We start from the raw sequence: 24,311 nt of genomic DNA on the forward strand, positions 1-24,311 counted from the left end.
CAAGATTTGCTTTTATCATTTGCATCCTTGCTTAGCTGCATGATTCATTATTTATTGCTGTCAAGCAGAAAGCTGACAGTAGATGTCGTATAGTTACCATGTTATTCTGTATTCTCCAAAAATGAAATACCCCAAACAGTAATTGAATGTCTTGAAAGTCTGCTGTCTCACACGATATCAGTGGTCAGCATTAAGTGACATCACGGAGTATGATCCCAAAACCGTGGCCATAGTGTTGATATTACCCCAAGATAGGGCATTGCATAGTGGTGAGCAGGAGGTGGTGCTCTTGGACTGTTTGATGTTCATGCAGGACTTCATGAAACTCCACTTAATGGGAGGGAAATTTGAATGTGTTCCAATTATCATGTCATTCCTCATTAACAAGGAAGTGAAAGTTCCTGCACTTAATTAATTCAGTGCCACTCCATGAAGACATGGGGGGAGTGGAGTTATAGCTCCACCATTTTTTAACTCAACACTGTACCACACCCTGTACGCCTTGTGTAGGAGGCCAAGTAGACCCCAGAGCCAGTCCAGGCACTGTGTAGAAGAGAAAAACCTCTTGCCCTGCTGAGCTGTAAAGTAGGCTAAAATATTAAGCTATCCCACATCTGAATCAGGCAATAAAGTGTTAAGCTCTCCTTTGTCTAAAACAGATACCAGAGTGTGAACTTATCCTTTATCCAAAACAGGTGATAACATAGTTATTGCTGTATATAAAATGGGCAATAAAATCTAAGGTTTTCCATACGTATATAACTTTATATAATTTGAAAATGTCGATTATCTACAATGTGTGATGAAGTGTGAAGTTACTCATTAAAATAGGCAATGAAATGTAAAAATTATACCTGTATCTAAAACAGCTGATAGCATGAAAAGGTGTCCATTGTCTAAAACATAAAGTAGGAAGTTATTCCTTTATTTACAACAGGTGATGAAATATAAAGCCATACTCAATAAGTGGCCACTATCTGTACACAGAATAAATGCACACAGACATCCATGCTTCAAGTAGGATTCGAACCCATGATCCCAGTGTTCAAGAGGGCAAAGACTGTTTGGCAAAACAGCCCTTTTTGATCAACAACCTTCCTTATAAGATTCTTCCAGATTGCAGCCATTTTTCACTTTTTTGGATTCTGCATCAATATTTATATAGATCAAGGTTGTCAGCGTTGTACTCAACTTCCAACCTGAAGGACCAGGTCTCTGTGTCCCCCAGTGGTAGGGTGGCCCAGTTATATTCCTAGGTACCCGGTCCCCTTTTGTCACCTATGACTCGCAGGGCTACCGTGGAGGTATTCTAACCCGCCGCCTCCATATGGGGAATAAGCTAGAAATAATCACAAATAAATTTAATATTACATCTCTACACCAGAACACAGGACAAAATCAAGCCAAAAGAATAGATAATAAATTATTTGAAAATGTGGAAAAAATGTAACCCAATGTAGTAGTGCAAAATAATGACATGTAAATTATATTTTAAAAAGATATTAGTATATAATGCAGAAACATGGTCCCTTACAAAAGGAAACAAAAACTAAATCCAACCAAAGGGTGTGAAATCTCTTAGACATATTGACCGAATGACAGGAAAGAATTGAATTGAAAACAAAACCTATAGAGAAGAATATGGAATTCATCATTTGTTAATAGACATAGAAGAGCAGCTGTTACAGTAGTTTGATCACTTAAAAAGAATGGATAGAAGAAGAATTCTAAGAGGGACATAATAATTGGAATGTACAGGAAATAACCTATGGGATAACCCAGGAAAATATATTCATACAACGGAAGACACACACAGAATCCAAATGTTTCCTCCATTAATATGAATATGATCTTGAAGCAGTTCATTTCTGCTTCTCACAACTAATTTCCCCAAGATATATTTTAGTATTATTCTCCAATTTTTTCGTTCTTACAACTAGCATATATCCAAGAGGTTTAATCTCATAGAACAAATTCATAATGATGTTGCGCTAGATAATAGTAGCACCGTGAACCGATAGAGCGCTGAACTCGCTGGTTGTAAGGGGGGGGGGGGCAGTGGTAATTCTGCCGGTATGTGGATCTGCCAACAGTAATCGCTCTGTCGTGAGCTGTTGTCATTTTCACGAAACAGATGATTATTTAGACAAGCTGAAACCCTCGTTTTGCATTCTTTCATTATTCGGTACAATGATGTCGTGATTGGATTTTGAACGTGCTGGGCCCGCTAAATTGTGTATGCATTTCTTGTTTTCCTCCAGTCGAACTCGATCAAAGCCATTGCGTGAAAACTTCTGTAGAAAATACTCTTTCTGGCCGAGAACCTGAGAGTATCAGTTTGACTGGAGCAGGTACTCCAAAAACGCCGTTACGTATAGTGCGGTCGCATCAATACGACACGATCAATATGGGAGGCGGTGGCGCACGAAACTAAATAGTAGAGAGCCAGCCGGGCCACCACACGATCATGCAGCCACCGCCGCGGAAGGTGAGTAGTATCTCGTATTACACACAATGTGAGTTAGGCGCATTCTTTTGGGTTCACACAAGTTAATTTTGGACGCATTGCTCATTCTCTTCTAAATATGACACAGGACACAGCGACTAGAGGTTTCAAGTTTTACATTTCTCGCTCCGCGCCCTCTCTCAATCAATATCACGTTTGTTACGTTTCCTAACTAATATTTGCTATCCTGCTCTCAACAATGTCATCCGTGTAACCGATTCAAAGCTCAAATGTATTCCTCTCGACCTTCATATCGATTGCAAGATGTCGGCCAAAAACCCTTGTCTTAACAAGATTTTGTTCTCTTGCCCCCTCCACTCCCCCCCACCCCAAATCCATGATTTGAGTTTTCTCAGATTTCGAAAGTTGCTACCATCAATATAACAATTTTTGAACAAGCTACGTTTACTCGGATATCACACCTTGCTGGGTATTACTTGTATCTCTGGCACATTTCTTACGAAATTGAATTGTTATGTTTGTACTGAAGTATCAGCTGGTCTTGATTACTTCCTAATGATGACAATCGTTCTGAAGGAAGGATTGATCCCAGGCAGTGGAAATGAAATGGCTTCTTGGGTTAGGTTAGTAATGTCAGAAAATGGTCGACTCTGAGGGCTAGAGCTAGCAATTAGCGTCCACGGGCACAAGTTTTTGAATCAACTTACGTCACTGCACGCTTCACAATATAATATTCTTTTTAACGGGTGTGATGTAGGCATCTAAGAGAAATGCAATTTTCGCCATTTTTGCCATCAACATGGTAGCCTGGCGTAATATACAACGCCGGAAACTGTATTAGTTCTGGAATTCCAAAAGAGGGAGGATTCGCCACATCTATAGCTCATTCTTATAAAGACCGAGATTTTCACATGACTTTCAACTTTCCATATATGTACGATTATATATAAAAAAAAATGTGCAAGCAATAAGCAGAAGTCATACAAAATAATAAGAATGAACATGTTCGTTGTATAGGACAAGGCGAAACCAGAAGCTTAAACATGGCTTTGGTTAAGCTTACGACCGTTCAAGTGAATAATCTGCCGTTGTGACATAAGATTCGTAAGTCAGGTATGGTCTACGTTGCAAAGTCTGCACAGACAGAGGACTTGTATGAAGCTTAAACATGGCTTTGGTTAAGCTTACGACCGTTCAAGTGAATAATCTGCCGTTGTGACATAAGATTCGTAAGTCAGGTATGGTCTACGTTGCAAAGTCTGCACAGACAGAGGACTTGTATGAAGCTTAAACATGGCTTTGGTTAAGCTTACGACCGTTCAAGTGAATAATCTGCCGTTGTGACATAAGATTCGTAAGTCAGGTATGGTCTACGTTGCAAAGTCTGCACAGACAGAGGACTTGTATATAGTGAAAGAAAGAAGAATTTTCAATAATATGCATATTCATGAAAGACAATCCCATCTTCTCGTTAGAGAGAATGTTACAAGGACTAAGACCACAAGGGTTCAGTTGAAAAAAAAATCTCTGGTCACGATCCTCAAGGGGCTTGGCGTAAAGACCAACTGATTGGTGGTATACCCCCGACCATAAAGTAGCTCTGGCTCTCTGTGAGCGAATTAGTTGGCAGTGAGTTAGTTGTGAGACAGTCGCCAACCGGTAAGAACGTGAGCACGGAAGCAGATGACGTTTTTGAGATCCATCACCACGCAATGAGTGGTGAAGACACAGCAGGCTGAGAAAGCTTGGTGTGTCCTATAGTGGTTTGTGAAATTTAGTAACGAGTTCTATAAGTGTGTAATAAACCCGATTACCAATCAAAACCCCGTCTACAGTCACTCTAAAATCGTGACAACATTAATAAGTTTCTATATGCAAACATTACACACCGAGCAAGTCGTCTCAAGTGGTAACGCTTCAATCTTGCATTGAGGAAGTTCCCGCTTCGAATCTCGCTCGCGACATCGATCATCCTGAGTATTTCGACTGGTTTCCAGAATTTTTCCAGGCAAATGCCGGAGTATTGACTCAAATTAGACCACTATCAATTCCTTCCATATTCTTTTCAATTCAGCTTTCACTATGCATCCTGCCTATCGACGCTATATAACCTGAGATTCTGACAGCGTCGCTAAATAACCCGTAAATAAATAAATAAAAAGTTAGATAAATAGTATAATCTAAAGAAACCTAAATAAATGTATGACAATTACTAAAATACACTTGCATTTACTATTAATGAGAAATGTGCTTTTATTTATTTCATTGTGCACAAAATGACAGAAATTTTATTTCCAAACAAGCTAATGTGGGAAAAAGCAAGTTCCTCTCCAAAATTATAAAGTAAGTAAAGTAAAGTAAAGCTATCCTCGTATCAGGCCGTGAATGCCCATAGGGTCGTGAGACGTTGCGGGTCCCACATTGCTTAGAGTCTAGGCAATGTGGGACCCTTGACAATCGGCTCAAAGATGGCGGTAAGGTTGTCAGCCTTACGCGCCGGCCGCGCTTTACTCCCCAGGAAAATCATTTAATTAATTCCTGGTACTCATTTCTGTTAGAGGCTGAGTGAACCGCCTGGGCCTAGTGCGGCTGGAAGGATTAGGCCAACTGAAAAAACAATCCAACGACCTCAACGGGACTTGAACCCGCGACCTTCCGGCTTGTAGCATAGCTCCTCAACCACTAAAAATTATATCCCTCTTTAAACTTTTCGTTAGAAGACAGATAAGGTCATGAGTGTTAGTATTGTCCGACAGCGCAGCATTTCGTGTTTCGGGTAAGTGTACAAGGAACAGCTTCCGAATTTTTACTTCCCTTGATTCGGATTTGACTCACAGCAATGGCGCTGAGATTTCTCCCTTCACTGCTATTTTTTTTTTCAATGAGCCGGGTAGCAGATTCAATACAGTAATAAAGTATCAAAGATCTGGGGTTCAATTCCCAACTGGGTCGGAAATTCTTCTCCTCCTTCCTGCATCCAGAGTGGCCGTAGCGTCCACCCATTGGGTGCCGGCAGCTGTGGTTTGACGCCAACGCTCACCTCCATTTCGTACCCAACCTCAAAGAAATGTTGAGGTATATATTCACACGACGGCCAAGGCCCATAGTGGGCTGTAGTGTCAATCCATTACCTGTTAAGCACTGTGTCCACAGATAAAATGCGCCTTTTCACAGACAGGTAGCTCGGAATATCGCTGGATCTGTTTCCAAGACAAGACTGCGCACATTACCACATTCATGGCCCTATACGCCTTCGTGACTCATGTTTCAGGGGAATTACGCCAAGTTCCTGAAGACCCTGCACTCGGAGCAGGTGACAAAGCTGCAAGCCAAGAACCAGCATGAGTGCGACTTGCTGGAGGATATTCGGTGAGTATTGCGTCACTGACCAACCGCGATTGACATCATCCTTAAATTTGCGCATCAACTTAAAGAGATAAGTAAGCATTATAACTATGTTGGAAGTTTCTTGGCTGCGGTGTGACACGTTTCTGTAGGACAATCGGTATAGCGACTGGCTACGGGCTGGACGGCCGAGAGTCCGGAATTTGAGTCCCGGTAGGGAAAGATTTTTTTATTCTCCACGTCTTCCAGACCGGCTCTGGGGCCCACCCAGCCTCCTATCCAATGGGTACCAGGGGCTCTTTCCCGGGAGTAAAGCGGCCAGGCGTGAAGCTAACCACTCATCACCAACTAGTGTCGAGGTCAGCAATAAGTGGATATATACTCCACTCTCCTATACATACGATTATTCATGGCGTAGTGATTAATTAGTTAAGCACGGGACGACTTTGCCTTTTTATCTTAATATGTTACGTATGCTCCCAGGTTCTCTGTGTGCTGCTACGTACGTTATATCGCAGAGCTTAAGGAGGGCTGTGAAGGCGGCAGGCGAACAGTATTCACCATACATCAGCTAATAAAAGGGGTTTTTTGGGGGTAGGGGGAGGTTCAGTGACTCCACAACCTGCTCTGTTGTGACAGTAGTCACTCTATGTCCAGTCACTAGCCTGGGTAGATCATTTAAACACATATTGCCATATAACCAATAGCAGAATGAAAAACCCTGTTACGTAGACTGCCTTTAAGTTATCGGTATCAAGTATAAAAGTCGGCTGACAAATTGTCAGCATGTGAACCATTTGAGAAAAATGGTGTAGATGGGTTAGGAAAAACAGGAATTGTTTTTTGTACCACGACCGAAATTTATGAAAATTGCTCCACGTCGCCATGTGCCTATTAACCGTTCTCTTTAAGAAATCGCATTAACTACAGAAACAGGGTCTTACAAATCCTGAACGCTAAAATATTGTCAGGTTATTTTACAATGTACACCAAAGCTTAGTACAGTAACCACATGGGAGACTTAGGTGTAAATGATAGTATAGTATTAAGGTGGGTGTTATAATGTTGCAGGATGTGAACTTGATTAATCTGATTCGGGCTGCTTCAAATGGCAAGCTTCTATTAAAATGGTGACGAATATTAGAATTCTATAACAAGAAGGAATTTCTAACACTCGTCCCAGGAAACCAGCCATGATGTTGGTATTTTCTCTTGTTTACAATCTAGCACCAGAAAATGGCATCACGCTCGGCCCTCCAAAAAGTGCGAGAGTATTACATTTTCATCTCTGACTTCAATCCGCCACCTATGGAACACCACACCGTACCTTTTCGTTCTTCTACTTTTTTCGGACCTTATCACCTCTCCATATCAGAGAGATAGAATGGGATTGATCTGGCTCAGGTTATGGACGATGGAGGGCTCTTGTGAACACGGCAATGTACCTTCGGGTTCCATAAAATGCTGGGAAGTTCTTGAGTAGCTGCACAATGGGCAGTTTCTCAAGGAGGGCTCAGCTCCATGAGTGAGTGGGTATCACCTCCCCAACATCTGAAAAGACTTTTATCGCTTTTACATTATCTTAAATGTTCAACAATTGCATTTCTCTTAGAAAATTTCATATGATGTAGGTTGAAAGCTCTGTTTTTACTCAAGCGATATATTAATTTGTTGACGATTTTTTTTTTTTTTTTTAAGTAAAAAACTTCTGTGCGGTTGTACATTTTNTACAGAGAAGCGTTCCTAATATAAAATTCTATTGTGAGATATAACGAGGACGTATGCAAACAAAAATAAGAACGTTCCTTCGTGCTCACGTGTTTATATGAGGGGTTTGTACAGAAGAATGCTGGTATTTCGAATCTGAGTATTTACTAAGACAGTATAACAAAAGAAACCATGGCTCAGAACACTAAAATCTTCCTTCAGGTTTTTCTTTTTTTATGTACAACTTATCCCGTGAGTTCTCTTCAAAATTCATTCGGCCGCTCATGCGGAAGGCAGCTTCAATAGTATTCACTGAAATAAGCCGAAGAAAGCATGCATGCTAAAGTGTAAAATCATGTTACAGACCTATAGATTCAGGTCGGAGGAAGCTTCATTCAATAATCGATGGAAAATTAAGAGACTTCTCTTATCTTTGCTTATGTCTAGCAACCCGTTATCGATTGCTGTATAGTCGTTGCTCCTGATTAGAAACGGTTTTTGAAAGCTGAAAGTGTACGTTAGATATTATTTGCGTAACTTTACCATACCTGTTTAATTACCGATGTCTAAAGAGCTATAACACTTGTGGAAACTGTATTGGACATAAAATGTGTTATACTTTTTCAATGACTTTCTTTAGAAATACTGTTTACTATGTTATGCGATGCTTGGAGAGTCAAAGTTATTCATTTAAAGTGACCATTATTGATGCATGATTTTAATAAAAACTGGAACTTGTCGACGGATGATAATAGAACTTTACAGTATCGAATTTAATGAACATTCGTTATTGGTTCTTGAGTTTAATGACTGGGGACAGATATAATGACGAACCGAAAGTTTGATGAGGCGCCTGCATGAATACGAACATAACCAAAGAATGAAGTAGGCGGTCCTCTGGACTGTAACGCTAGTTAGTTCGCTTAAATCCCGACGTTACGGATTGACATAACGCTTCCATCTTCAGGGTTGAAGAGTAAGCTAAGCTTGCCGCCCACATATGCAAGGTTTCTTGCTTGACACACTCTTCGACCAGGAGGAGGGAAATATGTGCCTCCGAAATACATGGCGTTACAACCTAGAAGACTGTACTTTTTCTAGTCACTATAGTGAGAGCTCCAGATCCAACACACACACTGATCATGTTTATTAAGCCAAGAATGATATTTGTGGAACATGGAATACAATGAACTTAATGCCCTATACGATATCTATAAAATGTCAATAACATATAAGATACATATCTCCTATATGCTTAAAATCTCAGACCAGAACTGCAGAAACATTTGTCTATTTGACATGCTGACGTTCTGAATTAAGAAAGACTGATGGAGGGTACAGAAATACTTGTAGGAAACATACTGTGGCACTGTGTATCAGTTCTCTTAAGTGTCTAGGAGATTCTGTTGTATTTCCGGAGTTTGTATTTGTATTTGTTGTATTTGTATTTGTATTTGTGTTGTATTTCCAGACAAATAATTGGATTGCAATGTTGCGGCTATCCCAGGCTCTTGGCTCTCATTTCAGTCCACAACCTTTACATATCCCATGTATATTCAGATACCCTGCAAACCTGTGAATATTGCAGTCATTAGACAAGGAACATCAAATCTCTAAGAATATATGTGCCAAGACCGCAGAGCATCTCTTACAGTTTGTTTGTAAATATTACGAATATTTTGTGGGAGAGTTCACAATTACATGTAGCATGTTATATATAAAGTTACACTGGTCAAGTTTCTTATAATCCATGCCTTTCTTTTCAGAAACTTCACTTTGAAACGTTCAGCAATAGAAAAATCGTACTCAGAGGTATGTTGCATGTACTTTGACATTCTTCAGCTTAGAGTTTCACATTCTGTTTGAAGTCTGGAGAGATAAATTTAGAGATTTTATATTCTCATAGCAGTGAATATGAAGATTAGTGTCTTCTGGGATGTAACACCATGCAGTTTGGTAGATTTTGGAGAATATGATACCTGTGAAGTGGCATGGGAAAGAATTGTTAGTAATGCAAGGAACAATGTTGGATAAGAGAGAGAAAATGATGAACTCGTATGATGAGTAGGGCCTGATGTCCTGATATGAAGAGGTAAAAGATACAAGGGCATGAAGAAATTAAACAGATATAAAATAAATAGAGTAATTTAGTGAAACATAAATATTGAAAGAATAAAATTAAGAGTGGAAAATGGTGATATGACAAAATAATGAGATAAATTTAAGAATAAATAAAAAGAATAAGATATGGATAAAACTAAAATAATATAACAGTCAAACTGAGGCATGTGGTAGTGTAGTTGGTTGAGGCACTATGCTACAAGCCAGATGGTTGTGGTTTCAATTCCTGATGAGGTCATTGGATTTTCCAATTGACCTAATCCTTCCTGCCACACAATGACCATGGGTTCAACTCAACCTCTAACAGAAATGAGTACCAGGAATCTTCCTGGGGGTAGAGGGCAGTTGGCGCATAGGACTGGCAACCTCACAGCCATCTATGAGCCGATTCTCTAGAAAATATGAGAGCCTTGACATCCCACAATCATATGGGCCTCCATATCCTGTTCCAGGCATAGCTTTACCTTTTTTTTTTTTTTTTTTTTTTTAACAGTGAGACTGGAGGCATAGCTTATAGTGGAAAGAAGTGAACAGATATAGTCTGAAACATTAGTGTTTCACTGAACCTGCACAGTCTCAGGATATAGGCTTTTCAAAAAGATTTATTTCTCAGAGTTCTCTTAAACTTGTTTTATCAGTTGCCTGCATGTCATTTATCTATATCCATTCTATATGCACTAGCTGCTCAATTATTGGACCTTTTCATTTCAATTTATTTTTGTTCATCAGATCTACATTTGGTGATAGCACCTCCAGATATAGAACACGTCAAAGCCCAGGTTACAATAAAATTAATCCTGAGGACAATGTCATAAAGATATTACAACATATTTACAACCATTGTTGCAATAACTATTGATACAATGATTGATACATTGTTATAATTAAATATAACATATATATAACACATTGCAACTTATTATCATAATAAAATACATATTAACATTGTCAATAATAGAGTAAAAGCATATCAAAGAATTATAGGTATCCTACAATAAAAGTTTTAAAAATGACTAGTGTTGTTTTATTTATCTGTAATTAACACAATCATCCCTTTTTTTCCATTCATAATACTCATCTAAAGAATTCATTCATAAAACATTCATAATGTAAATAGATTATAGATGTATAATTCCTATCTAATGTCTGTATCTCTTAATCTATCCACTCTTGTCACTCCAGTGGCTCATCTAGGAATGTCTTGTTGATTATTTGGAATTTACTTTTATCTGTTGTTGTCACAGCCCAATTGTTTTTCCCATATAATCTGTTTATAAAAATAATGAAAACAATTCTCAGGATGTACTTAAACCTGTTCATCTAAGTAATGTGAAAAGATTCAGTTCTGTCTCACAGAAAGCACTGTGTCTCCCTTACAAAGACCAGTCAGTTATTACCATTAGGTAAGTAATTGCTTTTTATTCTCATAATCAAATGTAACACATAAATACACTGTGTGGGCAAACACATGTTAAGTGGTATATATACTTGTAGTAAGCAATGTGCCTAAAAGAGTTAACCATTTTTTAGGCACTACTGAAGATTTCCTCGGCATTTCTCAATAGAAAGATTCCCAATATTCCGGACATCAAAGTTGAAGGTGGAGAAGAAAAATGGTAAGTTTTCTGCAGGAATGATCCTGTGATGTGTCTTGATAGAAAGCCATGAAATATGTCATGCATTATACCGAATTCTTCAGGAACATGTGGAATGTGTGGCGCACGGTGCTGGAAGAGAACGAGAAGCTTGCTCGCGCACGTCTCGCTGCTGTTGAAGTGTTCCACCAGCAGATTGCAGACGATGCCAAAGTACTCAAAGCACACAAAGTTCAGACTGCACGAAAGGTAGAACATTTTCATCTTCTAGCACATGAGACATTTGTTCAGTTTATGTGGTCCTTGACCTTTGCAAGGAAGGTTGTATGGACACTGAGTAACACTCCAACCAATCACATCCTTCGGATGCACTTGAGCAAGATCGGAAATAGAAATCCACGGCATGTTACAGCAATAACAATGCTATCTGCACACCACCACACACCTGTAACATACATACATCAGAAGTACAGAGATGAGAGATTACAAACAAAGCAACTTGTAATATCCATCAACAGCAAAGTATGCAATATTGCATGCAATTTTTCTAACTCTTCTCATTGTTTATCACCTGTTTTTTCTGTTTGATCTCATACATTGATGGATAACATTGAAGACAGAAGCACGTACATCTGACTTAAAAATATGTCCACATGAATCCCACTGCTACCCAATATTAATATTATTATTACTTTTGCATACTAATCTGGTAATATTTTAGTATTTAATATATGTGGGGCAATCCAAAAGTTTCTGAAATTTGAATTTTGCGCGCGAATGGTTATAAGTACATCAAAATACTGCAAGGTGTCTCCTCACACATCCTCCTTGAATCAGTGTGGCAAGCGGCATTGAGTTGAGTGGTTGGGTTTATTGTTGGTGAACGTATTTCCATTGTTGTGTTTCTGTGTGTTTGTGGTTTTCTGATGGCTGACCTGAGAGAGCAGCGTGTCTGTATAAAGTTTGTTTCAAACTTTGGAAAACCGCTGCAGAAACGCACCAAATGTTGAAGCAAGCTTTTGGTGAAGACAGTTTAGGCCAGACACAAACTTACAACTGGTGTAAGCGTTTTAAAAATGGCCGAACATTGACTGATGATGACGATCGTTCGGGATGGCCGTCAACAGGCAAAACACCAGAAAATGTCACGAAAGTTAGGGATCTGATTCTGCAAGATTGTAGACTGACCATCCAAGACCTCTGTAACACCTTGGGACTAAGTTATGGTACATGTCAACGAATTTTGTCAGGGGAACTGAACATGAGAATTGCAGCGAAGTTTGTGCCACGACTGCTGCAAAATGAACAGAAGCAGCATCACTTGGAAGTCTGCAGGGAACTTCAGCAACAGCTTCAAGAGGATCCAAATTTCTTTCAAAGGTTGTCACTGGTGACGAAAGTTGGGTTTATGGCTACGACCCTGAAAGCAAGCAGCAATCGTCGCAATGGAAGAGCCCTTCTTCACCTTGGCCAAAAAAAGCTCGACAAGTCAAGAGCAACATTAAGTCCATGTTGATCTGTTTTTTTGATATTGACGGGATTGTTCATAAGGAGTTCGTCCCTCCTGGTCAGACAGTCAATAAAGAGTTCTATCATGATGTTCTAAGGCGTTTGAGGGAGGACATGAGGAGAAAACGTCCAGAGAAGTGGCGCACGAACAACTGGGTACTCCACAATGACAGTGCACGACCGCATACAGCTTGCATTGTGCAGGAATTTTTGGCTAAAAACAAGATGGCAGTTGTTCCCCACCCACCGTACTCGCCAGACTTAGCTCCATGCGACTTCTTTCTCTTCCCCAAGATGAAAATCAAGTTGAAGGGGCGAAGATTTGATACAGTTGAGGAAATTCAAGCAGAAACGCAGACAGTACTAAACACCCTAACAAAGAAAGACTTCCAGGATGCATTTGAATAGTGGCAGAAACACTGGAATCGGTGTATGCGCTCCCAAGGGGGCTACTTTGAAGGTGATGGTGCAGAATAAGATCTAGGTAAGATGTAATAGTTGTTATTAATATACTTAGGGAACTTTTGGATTGCACCACGTATATTACAATAATAATTTATACCCACATATAGTATGTGTACATTAATAATTTATGTTACATATTAAAACTTTTTTTTTATTGGATTCAGTTCTCAATAAGGCACCTTTCAGTAATACAGAAGTTGATTAAGAAATGTTTTATTTACAAATTATATACCACCTGGTTATGGAAAATATGATGTAAACATATCATAGCCTTTAAATAATAAATAAATAACTGCTGACATATTCATCAATTAATTATTGTGTGGATAGTAAAAGCAGTTTAGACTGTGTTAACCATTTCAGTGAACTGTCTCTCAGTGTCATGCATAGTCTGTGAATGATCATATCAGTTGTTTGACACAGGTGTGTGTTATTAAGATCCTTGTTTCCAGTCAGTGGATCAGCTTGTGGTGATTCAGAAAGAGCTGCAAACATGTGTCCAGGATGTTGACAAGACCAAGAAGCTGTACTTTGATGAAGAACACAGCGCTCATGATGTGAGAGATAAAGAGGAGAAGTGAGTTGACAACTTGGTGGCTTCAAAATACAAGTATTCCTATTTGTTAATTCACTGTTGACTTTCATATCTTCATTCCATCTGGATGTGCCTTAAAGAAGCTCTGGTTGACAGACATTATTTCACATTTCTGTATTCTGCTGGTAAATTAAATATGCCATGATTGGAAGATAAATTTAGGAGTATAATAATTATAACATTAAGCTCAATATCATTCCTTTCCATTTGATATAAACAATACAAATATTAATACAGTTAAATACAGCTAATTAGGACAAGCATATCGTCAGATTCACTCTTGAAGTCTGCCATTTTCTGGAATGTAATGTGATATAGTCTTGTAGAAGTCCACCAGTGTGGAATGTACTCCTTTCATTTTCAGTGTTAAAGAAGCCAGCAAGATTGCTTGCCACCCACTCCTTTGATTTTTTTGTGTGCCTTATTCTTCAGCCATGAAGATGGAGCGCTATGTTCCTCAGAAATTTGTAGTCACCACTGTGAGAACCTCTTATCCAACAAGTTCTGTCCTGTTTACAGTTTATTTTGTTATGCATTATGTGTTTCTGACTTTCTAGGAAGTCATCATCAGTGGTATGGTTTAATTCATGAGAAAACTATTGCTCTATTTTGTAACTCATGTCTGCATAATTTGTTATCCTTAAGAAAACAATAAAATAAATTATGAGCAAAAGAAAACTTGGCAATATACATATCCAGATTGGTTGCATTGACACTGATAATATTATTTATTACAATTTAATAATTTAACATTTGTGAGTAGGTATAAAATAAAACTACCCCATGATTAGTAACCTCTCCCTGCTTCCTTGTTGCAGGCTAAAGAAGAAGAAGGGTTCATTCTTCCAGTCAATAACTTCATTACAAAAAAACAGTGCAAAGGTAAAGCTTTGATTGCTGTGGTTACTGGTCTTTCAGTGGGTAAGCAAAACACAGTGGTCTCTGTGCTTAATTAAACACCACACCATGAAGATATATGGAGGAGTGGAGGTATAGCTCCATGAATTCTTAACCTCATCATTAGACGGAAATGAATGGTCAGTTTCACAGCCAAGTCATTTCACTTCTTGGGATGAGAACCCTTTCCTTGGATAGGAGGCTGGGTGGGCTGCAGTCAGTTTGATCTCTGTGGAAAAGAGAATAATCTCTTCCACCTGCTGAGATTTGAACTCCGATTCCCCTGAAGTCCAGCTCTGGCCTTGTCACCCTGCTTCTTCTCTTCCTTCTTCCCACAAAAATTTATTTCCTATTTCTTTACAGCCCTTTCCTCTTTTATTGATATCTTCAAGCTCGTGGCTAAACCATCTAGTCCATGAAGAAAGCAGTCTTCTGGGATGTGGCGCTGTGTAGATATTGTATTAACTGACGTTTCGGAGGAACACATTGCCTCCATCTTCAACGTAGAAGGGAAAAGAAGAAAATCCGTGAATGAGGAACTAGCATGAACAAGTGCTAACAGCCTAATGTTGAGAATTTTCTTCTTTTTTTCTTCTACTCTGAAGATAGAGGCGATACATTCCTCCAAAATGTCGGTTAACACAATATCTACACCGTGCCACATCCCAGAAGACTACTTTCTCCATAGTCACTGCCGTGAAAACCTCAAATCTTACATCTAGTTCATGCTCGTTCAACTTAAATATTAAAACCTTTCTCAGTGTCTTTGTTTTAGCCGTTCTTATAGCTAAACCATTGTAATACTGTCAAAATGATTAAAAGCGTCAGGAGGGAGGACAGATTTGTAAAAAGAAAACACGGACAAATACAAGAACTGCGGACTGGAGCATTAGTCATTGTATGAATTACCTAAGTAATGGAAACAAAAAGAAAGTTGTAAAGCAAATTTAACAAAACCTTACAGCACACTCAGTAAAAACATGCAAAGTCACAAGCTATGTAATTGTAAACATATGCATTGACATGGAAGTGCTTAAAGGAAAGCAGGAGACATAGGTGTCCCACAGGATATTTTCATAAGGTATTTCCAAAGTGTTGGGTGTCTTGACGTACTTTGACTGCCCCATTTGGAAATTCATAAGGTATACCTGTGTGCTCCTGTGTACACAATGGGCATGAGATTGGAAGCTGTCACGGTAGTGTATATGAAGTTTATTGCTGTGTGGTATGTGATGCAGCATAGACTGTTAGAAAGGTGCCAACGTTTCAGTGATCCTACTGCCTCCCATCTTCAGGGCAGAACAAAGTGTGCAGGATCAATCAATCAATCAATCAAAAGTGAGGGTACAGATATAGGGAAAGGAGGAAGATAAATAGAGATGTGAATGGGCCCCTTATTAGGATCTGAACTGCTCAGAGCCTTGTTTCTTTTTGTCCTGTGCCTCATCTTCTCATGAAGCTTATGCTTTTACCCTGAAGATGGAGGCAGAAGATTGCTCTTATATCACAGAATAAAGAATTGTGTGTGCTAATGAACCTTCCAATTCCTTGGAAGGTGGAAATTTCTCGAAAAGTTGGGTGACTTTTAACATCTCAAAGTCTCAGCTGTATGGAAGTAGTTAGCAGACTCTTCATGCCATGGAAGAAAAACATGTTCACTTGCTGAAAATTTCGAACACACACATAGATGGTTCTTACATGCTGTTGTGCAGGTTACTTCAAAACGTGAGGCTCTAGAAGAGAAGTCCACTGGTGCTCGAAATGACTATTTGTTGAGCCTTGCAGCTGCAAACGCACACCAAACACGTTACTTTGTAGTGGATCTCCAGTCTACGATGCAGGTAGGCTGTCAGCTTGTTTGCTTTATGTGTCAGCAAATCTCCAGGTGCAGTTTCTCAGAACATATTATATTTACTTCTTTTCTTTTGACATGATTTTAAATTTGCAAGAGTCACATGCTCTCGTCTTCTTATTGTATGAGTCTACTGTTCACACTTCTGTGTGCTGCACTTTTATTCTTGTGTCAGTATCAACTATTATCAGTTTATATGTATGTAGCGTGGCGTGCTGGGAAGAGAAGAGGAATTCATAAGAGTTCAGGTAAGGAAAACAGAAGGAAATAGACCACTAGGAACACCTAGACATAGATGGGAGGGTAATATTAAAATGGATCAGAAAAATGGGATTTGGTGGTATGTACTGGATTTATTTGGCTCAGAATGGAGACCAGTGGTGGATTCTTCAGAACATGATAATGAACCTTCAGGTTCTATATAATGTTGGAAATTTCTTGATTGCATGAAAGACTCTTGAATTCGCTAGGAGGACTTGATGGAGCTAATCAGGTAGTTATTTAGTTATGATTTGAAATGTCATTAAAAGTGAATGGAAACAAAAAAATGGCACTAATGAGGAAGGGGCATTTCAAAGTTAGTTAATGCAGGGCATTTAAAAATTGCATTCCACAATTTCAGGGGCTCACTTCTTAGGGGTGTAGAATGATGGCAGTAACAGTCTTCAGATATCAGAACATGACTTACAGAAACAAAAATAAGTGTCAAAAATTGTCCATTTGTACTCAAATTTCAGTATCCTCCTTTTAACATTCTGAGAAAAACAGTTAAAAGACTAAAGCAGCATGAAATAAAGAATCAGAAGAAGAAACGAAGTATTTTTGAAAAGCTGAATTAGGTTATGTGACAAAAATATATTTTTCATTAAATTTAATTATATTTGCAAATGGAATTTTTGCAGATGATGGAGAACAATGTTTATGACAAGGTTGCTGAGTACCTGATGCTGATTGGACGTACAGAACTGCTCACGTGTTCAGCGACACAAACTTCCTTCACAAGGATCCGGGACCAAGCTCAGCAGGTGAGAGGGGCACAACAGGTTTACTGTATGTAGTATCACTTCAACCTAAGCGAGTCAGTTCAAGCAGTAAGACTTCTGACTTGCATTTGGGAGAGGCCTGTTTCAATCCCAATTAGCATACCAACTATCCTGAATGAGTTTTTTCATGGTTTTCTTCAGTCTGTCCATTTCAATTGCCAAAATGCTGCCTCAGTATAACCACTGCCACTTCCAGATCCTTTCCAGTTCATCAGTCATCCTAGTATTTGATGATATATAGACTAGACACTATAATGTCATAAAATAAACCATAAAATATAATCAGAATTGGCACGCCCACCTTAAGAACAGAAGAACAATAAGTTACTGAGCTTTTGTCCATGGTTTATGCTGACCTTCTTACAGTGTATACACTTTTTCACCTTATTCTTCACTTCCACACTACATGTTTCAGCACTAATGTGCCATCTTCACATGTCTTTATGCACGTTAAACTATTGTACTGCATGCCACAATGTCTCCATTCTAAAATGACTAAAATCTGTGTTCGTCATATAGGACGATGAATTCTAAATAATAAAACTTTTCAGGATTCTTCCTACGTCGCACTCACTCAGTGTAACAGGACGCTAAAATATAACATTACTGAGCTTTGTTAAATAAACAACGAATAGTATATGGGATTTGGATTTGCTATCTTCTGAGATATAACGCCATGTAGTCTGTTGAAAGTCAACTGATGATTCAATGGAGCATATCGCCTTCATCTTTATGGTCAGAGAATAAGCTGAGCATAACCACCTGCTTTCACTCTGGTATCTTGCTTGGCTTATTCTTTGGCCCTGAAGATGGAAGCGATATGTTCCTCCCAAACATCAGTTTTTCCTTTCAGCAGACTACACACCGTCATATCCCATTCATTGAATGGTATCTCAGTGTCCCCATTGTGTGTTCCAGCTAACACGAGACTACAATCTGCAATGTGTGTACCTGTTCTACCCAGTGCTCAAGCAGCACATCCAGTATGAATTTGAACCATGTGATAATGATACCATTGATAAGGTGACGGCAGACCATGCTTCCGCTGTCGTCAGTCTGAGCAAAGAAGCCAAACGCTGGGCTGCTCGCATTGCACGGGAGACAAACAACATTCGGGAGTACACAAGGAAACTGCAAGTCTTCCAGCAGCTGAGGGACTCAGGACAGAAGGTGATGTATGATATGCAGTCAAATATTGAATTTCTTGAGAAATGTAGGACTTGAGATTCTTGCAGCAGTGGTTATGAAGAAGTCTCTCTTGCAGAATATAACACCATGTATTTCATTGCAAATGAAATGATGTTTCGGGGAAGAAGAATAAGCCAAGAAAGAAAGCAGTGTGAGTCTCTTTGCCACCTGCTTTCATGCTGATTGCTTGTTTGGCTTATTCTTTGACCCTGAGGATGGAGGCTTATTAGTTCTCCAAAATGTCACTTGATTTTCAAGGGAGTACACTGCATTACACCACAGGAGATAGAGCTCTTCTTGCAAAGTTTTTGGATATTACAGTCACAGATAGAGCACTGATGCATGCACTTCTTCTTTCATTCCAAAATTTTTCTTTCTTTATTTCTTGTCTGCTCTTTCCTCATTTCTTAATGTCATCCAGTATCGACTAAACCATTTTCTTCTGAGTAGTACCATAGGAGACCTTTGAATTCTATTATCATCTCAGTTCTTCAGCCTGTAATTCCTTCTCACACAGTCAAACCGTTGTAGTTATTTCTCTTGTATTTTGAATCCCTCCAGGGAATAGGATCTCAAATTAGGCCATGATCACTTCCTTTCACAGCCTTCTGAATTCATTATTCACTATCATCCAATCATTTTAGACTGTATGGTCTGAGTTACTGGCAACATCATTAAATAAACTGCAAATAAACGAATAAAATAATATACATAAATATATTTCTTTCCATTAATCATTTGACAGTTGAGTCTCAGTTGTTTTTACCTGCCAATGAAACATTTAAAGGTTTGTCAACCCACTTTTCTCCTTCTTTCTGTTCAGTTTCATTGGTTCTTAGTTCACCTTTTGAACGTGTTTCTCTCTTCAGATAGATCCAAATGATCAGAATGGACCAGATCTGGAAACTAAAATTGAAGAACTGAAACTGGGAATTAGGAGATCGGAGGTCAGTAGACAAAATGCATGTCCATTTCACAAAGACAGTCATTAATGTTTGGGAAGTAACCACAGTGTCTTGTTTCCAGACAGGAAAGCTGAAGGCTGAAGCTCGGATAGAATATCTGCGAGCGGGTGGAGGTGAGTGCAAAAGAATTGTATGGTAGTGCCACCCAGAGTTAGTGAGAACTAAGTTCTGTTCCTTTCTTGCAGTCAATGTGGATGAGTGGATGCAAGAGGTGGACAGTCTTAGCGTGCAGGACATCCCCCGCTCAACCAGCTCGCTCTCTATCCGCACTGATGCCTCTGGAGCAGGGGTCTGTTGTTCTTTTCATATTTTGAACTAATTCACTGGTACAGAATATTCTTCTAGCACTTAATGTATACTCAAGAAATTCTGTGTTTTTATGAGATTTGAAGCTTTCAGGGTGAATTAACTGCATTAAAATCATGTTAAATGGTCAGCTATGTGGATGTTGATTCAGAAACCAATGTTTTGGAGACCTGCCTCATCTTCCTCAGGGTAAGCCATAACGGAGGGGAGAGAGTAGATTTCCGAAACAATGATTTATATCTCAACTTTGATCTGGCTGATCATGTGAGAGGATTTATTGTTCTACTTTGTCATGAAATTATCACTATGGTTCATTCCTGTTCAATTTAAAGCTTTCTGATAATTGTGTGGCACATTATTTGAAAGTGTTGTTTTGGACTTCGTCCATCATTTCAGTTTTATATATCTCACCTCTGATGAGTGTTGATGCCCACAGCTGGAGAAAAGCTCTACCAAGGGCCAAGGGGCCGTACCATAGCTCAAGCGGTTAGTCGCTGGCTTCCCACTGTGGTGGCCCATGTTCAACCCCAGGTCTGGTCAAGTGGGATTTGTGGTGAACAAAGTGACGCTGGGGCAGGTTTTCTCCGAGTACTTCGGTTTCCCCTGCCAATCTTCATTCCACCAGTTGCTCCACAATCACGCTCACCTATCATCTGGGGCTGGTACAATAGGCCAGAAGTGGCTGCAGTACAAGGGACTTAGTCCCACCCCACTAGCATTAAAAAAAAATGCCCAAGAGGCCAGTTCATCTGAAGATGGAAATAGAACCAATTTTTTAAATGTTTCAGTAAACTTTTATGATAAGAGCCCAAAATAATAGTTCTTCAACAGTTCACCAGTTACTGTAATGTACAAACTTAATATACTTACCCTGCTGTGCCCCCAGACTGACAATATTTTATATAATTTAATATTGTCATGGAAGTACTTTCTCTGGACCAAACAGGTACATGTATGTCTGTGGTTTAAAAGTAAGATACTTCTTCTTATTAAATATAAGTAGGTAGGATATTAGTAGGGTGTCACATGAAATGTGTTTAGTATCACAGTACTATTGTAACCTTTCCCATCACAAACATTCACTGAAATTCCTTAGTCTTGTTCATTCTTTCAGTCCAACTTTCTAATTTGTTTTTATCCTTTATCTTTTTATCGTATCCACCCAGTACAGTAAAAGATCTGCCAGCTAGTGACAGTTTTGAAAACTAAGACATGACTGATGTAAATGAATGGCAGATATTGGGGATGTATTGTATTCAATGTGGGAAGGTAGGAAGGCAGCCACAGTATGTGTTGGAAATGGAAATAGAAGTGAATAGATCCCATGTACTTATCTACAGAGTGCTTCACTGTAAGGGAACTATTTCCAGTGACTTAAGACATAAATATTGTTCAGAACAGTAATATATATATAGGAACAAATCTGTGAGCCTTCATTGTAATAATTTCCGTTCACTATATTTTGATCATTCCCTGGGGCTTGTTTTACTGATTGTAGAGCATATACTTAGTTCTGCAAAGCTATTTCCATTCCTGTTGCAAGATAAAATTTGAAATGCAGAATATACAAGGGATATTCAGAAAGTAACATTTGGTGAGCTGTTAACAAAACTAGCAATGAGGAAAAAGAATGTTGTTATATACAAAAATATATACAGTCTTAAGCTACTTCACAATAATCACCTCCAGAACTGAGGCACTTATTGTATAGGGGAATAAATTTTTGTATGCCTGTGCCCAAGAAGTCTGCTACCTCTTTGCTGAGACTTGTTTTGACACCTTCCATCAACTCCTCATTACTGTTGGAGCACTGTGATCCATACTAGTTCTTCAGGCAGGCAAACAGGTGGTAGTTGCTCAGTGCAAGATCAGGACTGTAAGGAAGGTGGTAAAACAACTCCCAATTGAACTGCTCCGGCAACGATCAAGTGTGAGCAGCTGTATGCAGATGCACATTGTCGTGGAGGACCACTACACTGTATGTCAGCATTCCTTGCCTTTTGGTCTGAATGGCTCTACACAGTTTTTTTTTTCACAGTATATTTGTGACGTTCTTGTGGTCCCTTGTAGCATGAATTCCACCATCAACATTCCTTTCCTGTCCCAGAAAACAGCTCACATCAGCTTTCTGGCATACGTTTGTTTAAACTTGTTGGGGTTGTTTGGTGAATGTGTGTGCATCCACTGCTTTGACTACTCTGTGGTTTCAAAATTCACAAATAAAAGCCAGGTTTTATCACCTGTTCCTCATACAATGTGATTGAGAAATTCATTGTCATCTTTGTGGTATCGCTCTGAAAAAAGTTAAAGCCAAAACCATTCTCCATATTTTGTGGACACCTGTGAGCATTTTTAGAACACATGTTGCACAAAACTTGTCACTGGCAGACTAGCTTAACTGTAATAATCTTGTAGAGAACAGGGCATGAAATTTTTAGAAATTTACATGAAAGTTCTGAAATTGTAAATTGCTGTCTTTCAAATACTTGTATTTTTTGGTCAACAGTTTGAGCAAGATCATCACTCACTACAGATGAGCAACCACTTCGTTTTTCATCATGAACATTTGTTTGCCTGCCCATCTTTGAACATTCTACACCGTCTTACAGTTCCTTCGCCCATTACATTTTGGCCATAAACATAATTCATGATAGGGTTCCACAGCATCCATGTTTTTAGCATGAAGAAAGCAGTTAACAGCACAAATTTCACAGCTGGCAGGATTGTCAATCACAGGGCACATTGTAGCTCACTCTGTGGGGACAAGAACAGGTGCTAGGTGAACTGTTATGTGATGGTTTACAAGGTTGGGTCATCTGACACTACCTCACATGCATGAGCTCTTCTGTGCTCCTACATTAGTTTCCTAAAATAAACAGAGGTTACTTTCCATATAGCCTTTATATCACTTATTACACAGGAAGGGGTGAAATATGTGAACTGATCAGACAGTATGCATGCTGTACACATTATGGTAACAAAATCCAGAAATATTTAAAAATTTATGTGTTTTCACTCGGGTTCTGTGTAAGCTAATTTAGTTTTGCTGAATGAACTTAATGATAGACAGTTAGTGTAATACTCAGAATTACCAGATTTTTGGACCTTGTCCATTGTCCAGTATTCAAAAAACTAGAGAACATAACATTTCAGAAATTTATCTGTTTCCATCCTCAGGTGAGGGGGGAGATTCCTAACCTTTTGGGTCCTTTGAGTGACTGAGGTTAGCTCTTCTTAAGGGATCCATCAAAGTTGATGTCTCAACCTTCATCTGAGGATTGAAACAGATCCAGTTTCCATAACATTCTGTTCTATAATTCTTTAGACACCAGAGAATGAACTTAATTACTTACTTACTTACTCATGGAGCTGAGCCCTTCTGGAGGAGCCACCAATTCTGCAGCTACTCAAGAATTTCCCAGCATTTTATTGAACCTGAAGGTTCATTTCCATGTTCACAAGAGCCCTCCACTGGTCCCTATCCTGAGCTAGATCTATCCAACCTATACCATCCCATCCTATCTCTCTAAGATCCATTTTAATATTGTCCACCCACCTACACCTTGGTCTTCCCTGTGGTCTCTTTCCTTCTGGCTTTCCCACCAATATCCTATACACATTCCTCGTCTCCCCATCCATGCTACATTACCTGCCCACCTCATCCCCCTTGACTTGATCATTCTAATTATACTTGGAGAAGAGTACAAGTTATGAAGCTCCTCCTTATGCAGTTTTCTCCAACTTCCTGTCACTTCATCTCTCTTCGGTCCAAATATTCTCCTCAACATCTTATTCTCAAACACCCTCAGCCTGTGTTCCTCCCTTAATGTCAGAGACCAAGTTTCACACCCATACAGAACCACGGGCAAAATTATAGTTCTGTATATTCTAATTTTTATGTTTTTGGACAACAGATGAAAAGACAAAAGATTCTGGACTGATTGGTAGCAAGCATTCAATCGCCTCTTAATTTCCTCCTGAATCAGGTTTCGATCTGTTATCGTTGTTACCCTGCATTTTGGTGACGAGACAGTAACATATGCTTAGTTTTCTCTGTGTTTACTTCTAGACCAACCTCTTTACTTGCGTCAATTAAAGTTTGTGTGTTTTTCTTTACGGTATCTATATTGTCACCCAGTAGATTCACATCATCGGCATAGGCCAACAGCTGATGTGTCCCATTTAATTTCAGTCCCATCTGGTTTCCCTGGACCTTCCTAATTGCATATTCTAAAGCAAAGTTGAAAAGGAGTGGC

The 24,311-nt window shown here is 39.1% G+C and overlaps 1 protein-coding gene across 6 annotated transcripts in view; it reads left to right on the forward strand.

Annotated features, from left to right (window-relative positions):
* Positions 1-2,450: 2,450 nt before the first annotated feature.
* Positions 2,451-24,311, forward strand: part of LOC111862797 (protein nervous wreck) — a 33,995-nt gene continuing 12,134 nt past the window's right edge. For 4 of the 6 annotated variants that reach the window (XM_023848478.2, XM_023848479.2, XM_023848481.2 and 1 more), the window contains exons 1-13: positions 2,451-2,488; positions 5,739-5,836; positions 9,286-9,331; positions 11,171-11,256; positions 11,340-11,484; positions 13,662-13,786; positions 14,623-14,686; positions 16,414-16,542; positions 17,456-17,578; positions 18,515-18,766; positions 19,654-19,731; positions 19,811-19,862; positions 19,935-20,038. In XM_023848478.2, coding sequence (XP_023704246.1) covers positions 2,468-2,488; positions 5,739-5,836; positions 9,286-9,331; positions 11,171-11,256; positions 11,340-11,484; positions 13,662-13,786; positions 14,623-14,686; positions 16,414-16,542; positions 17,456-17,578; positions 18,515-18,766; positions 19,654-19,731; positions 19,811-19,862; positions 19,935-20,038 — 1,323 coding nt within the window. In that variant the 5' untranslated portion in view covers positions 2,451-2,467. The other 2 variants (XM_023848483.2, XM_023848480.2) reach the window with 2 other exon arrangements.

Source organism: Cryptotermes secundus, unplaced genomic scaffold (genome assembly GCF_002891405.2).
Source record: "Cryptotermes secundus unplaced genomic scaffold, Csec_1.0 scaffold462, whole genome shotgun sequence".
NCBI lineage: Eukaryota > Metazoa > Arthropoda > Insecta > Blattodea > Kalotermitidae > Cryptotermes > Cryptotermes secundus.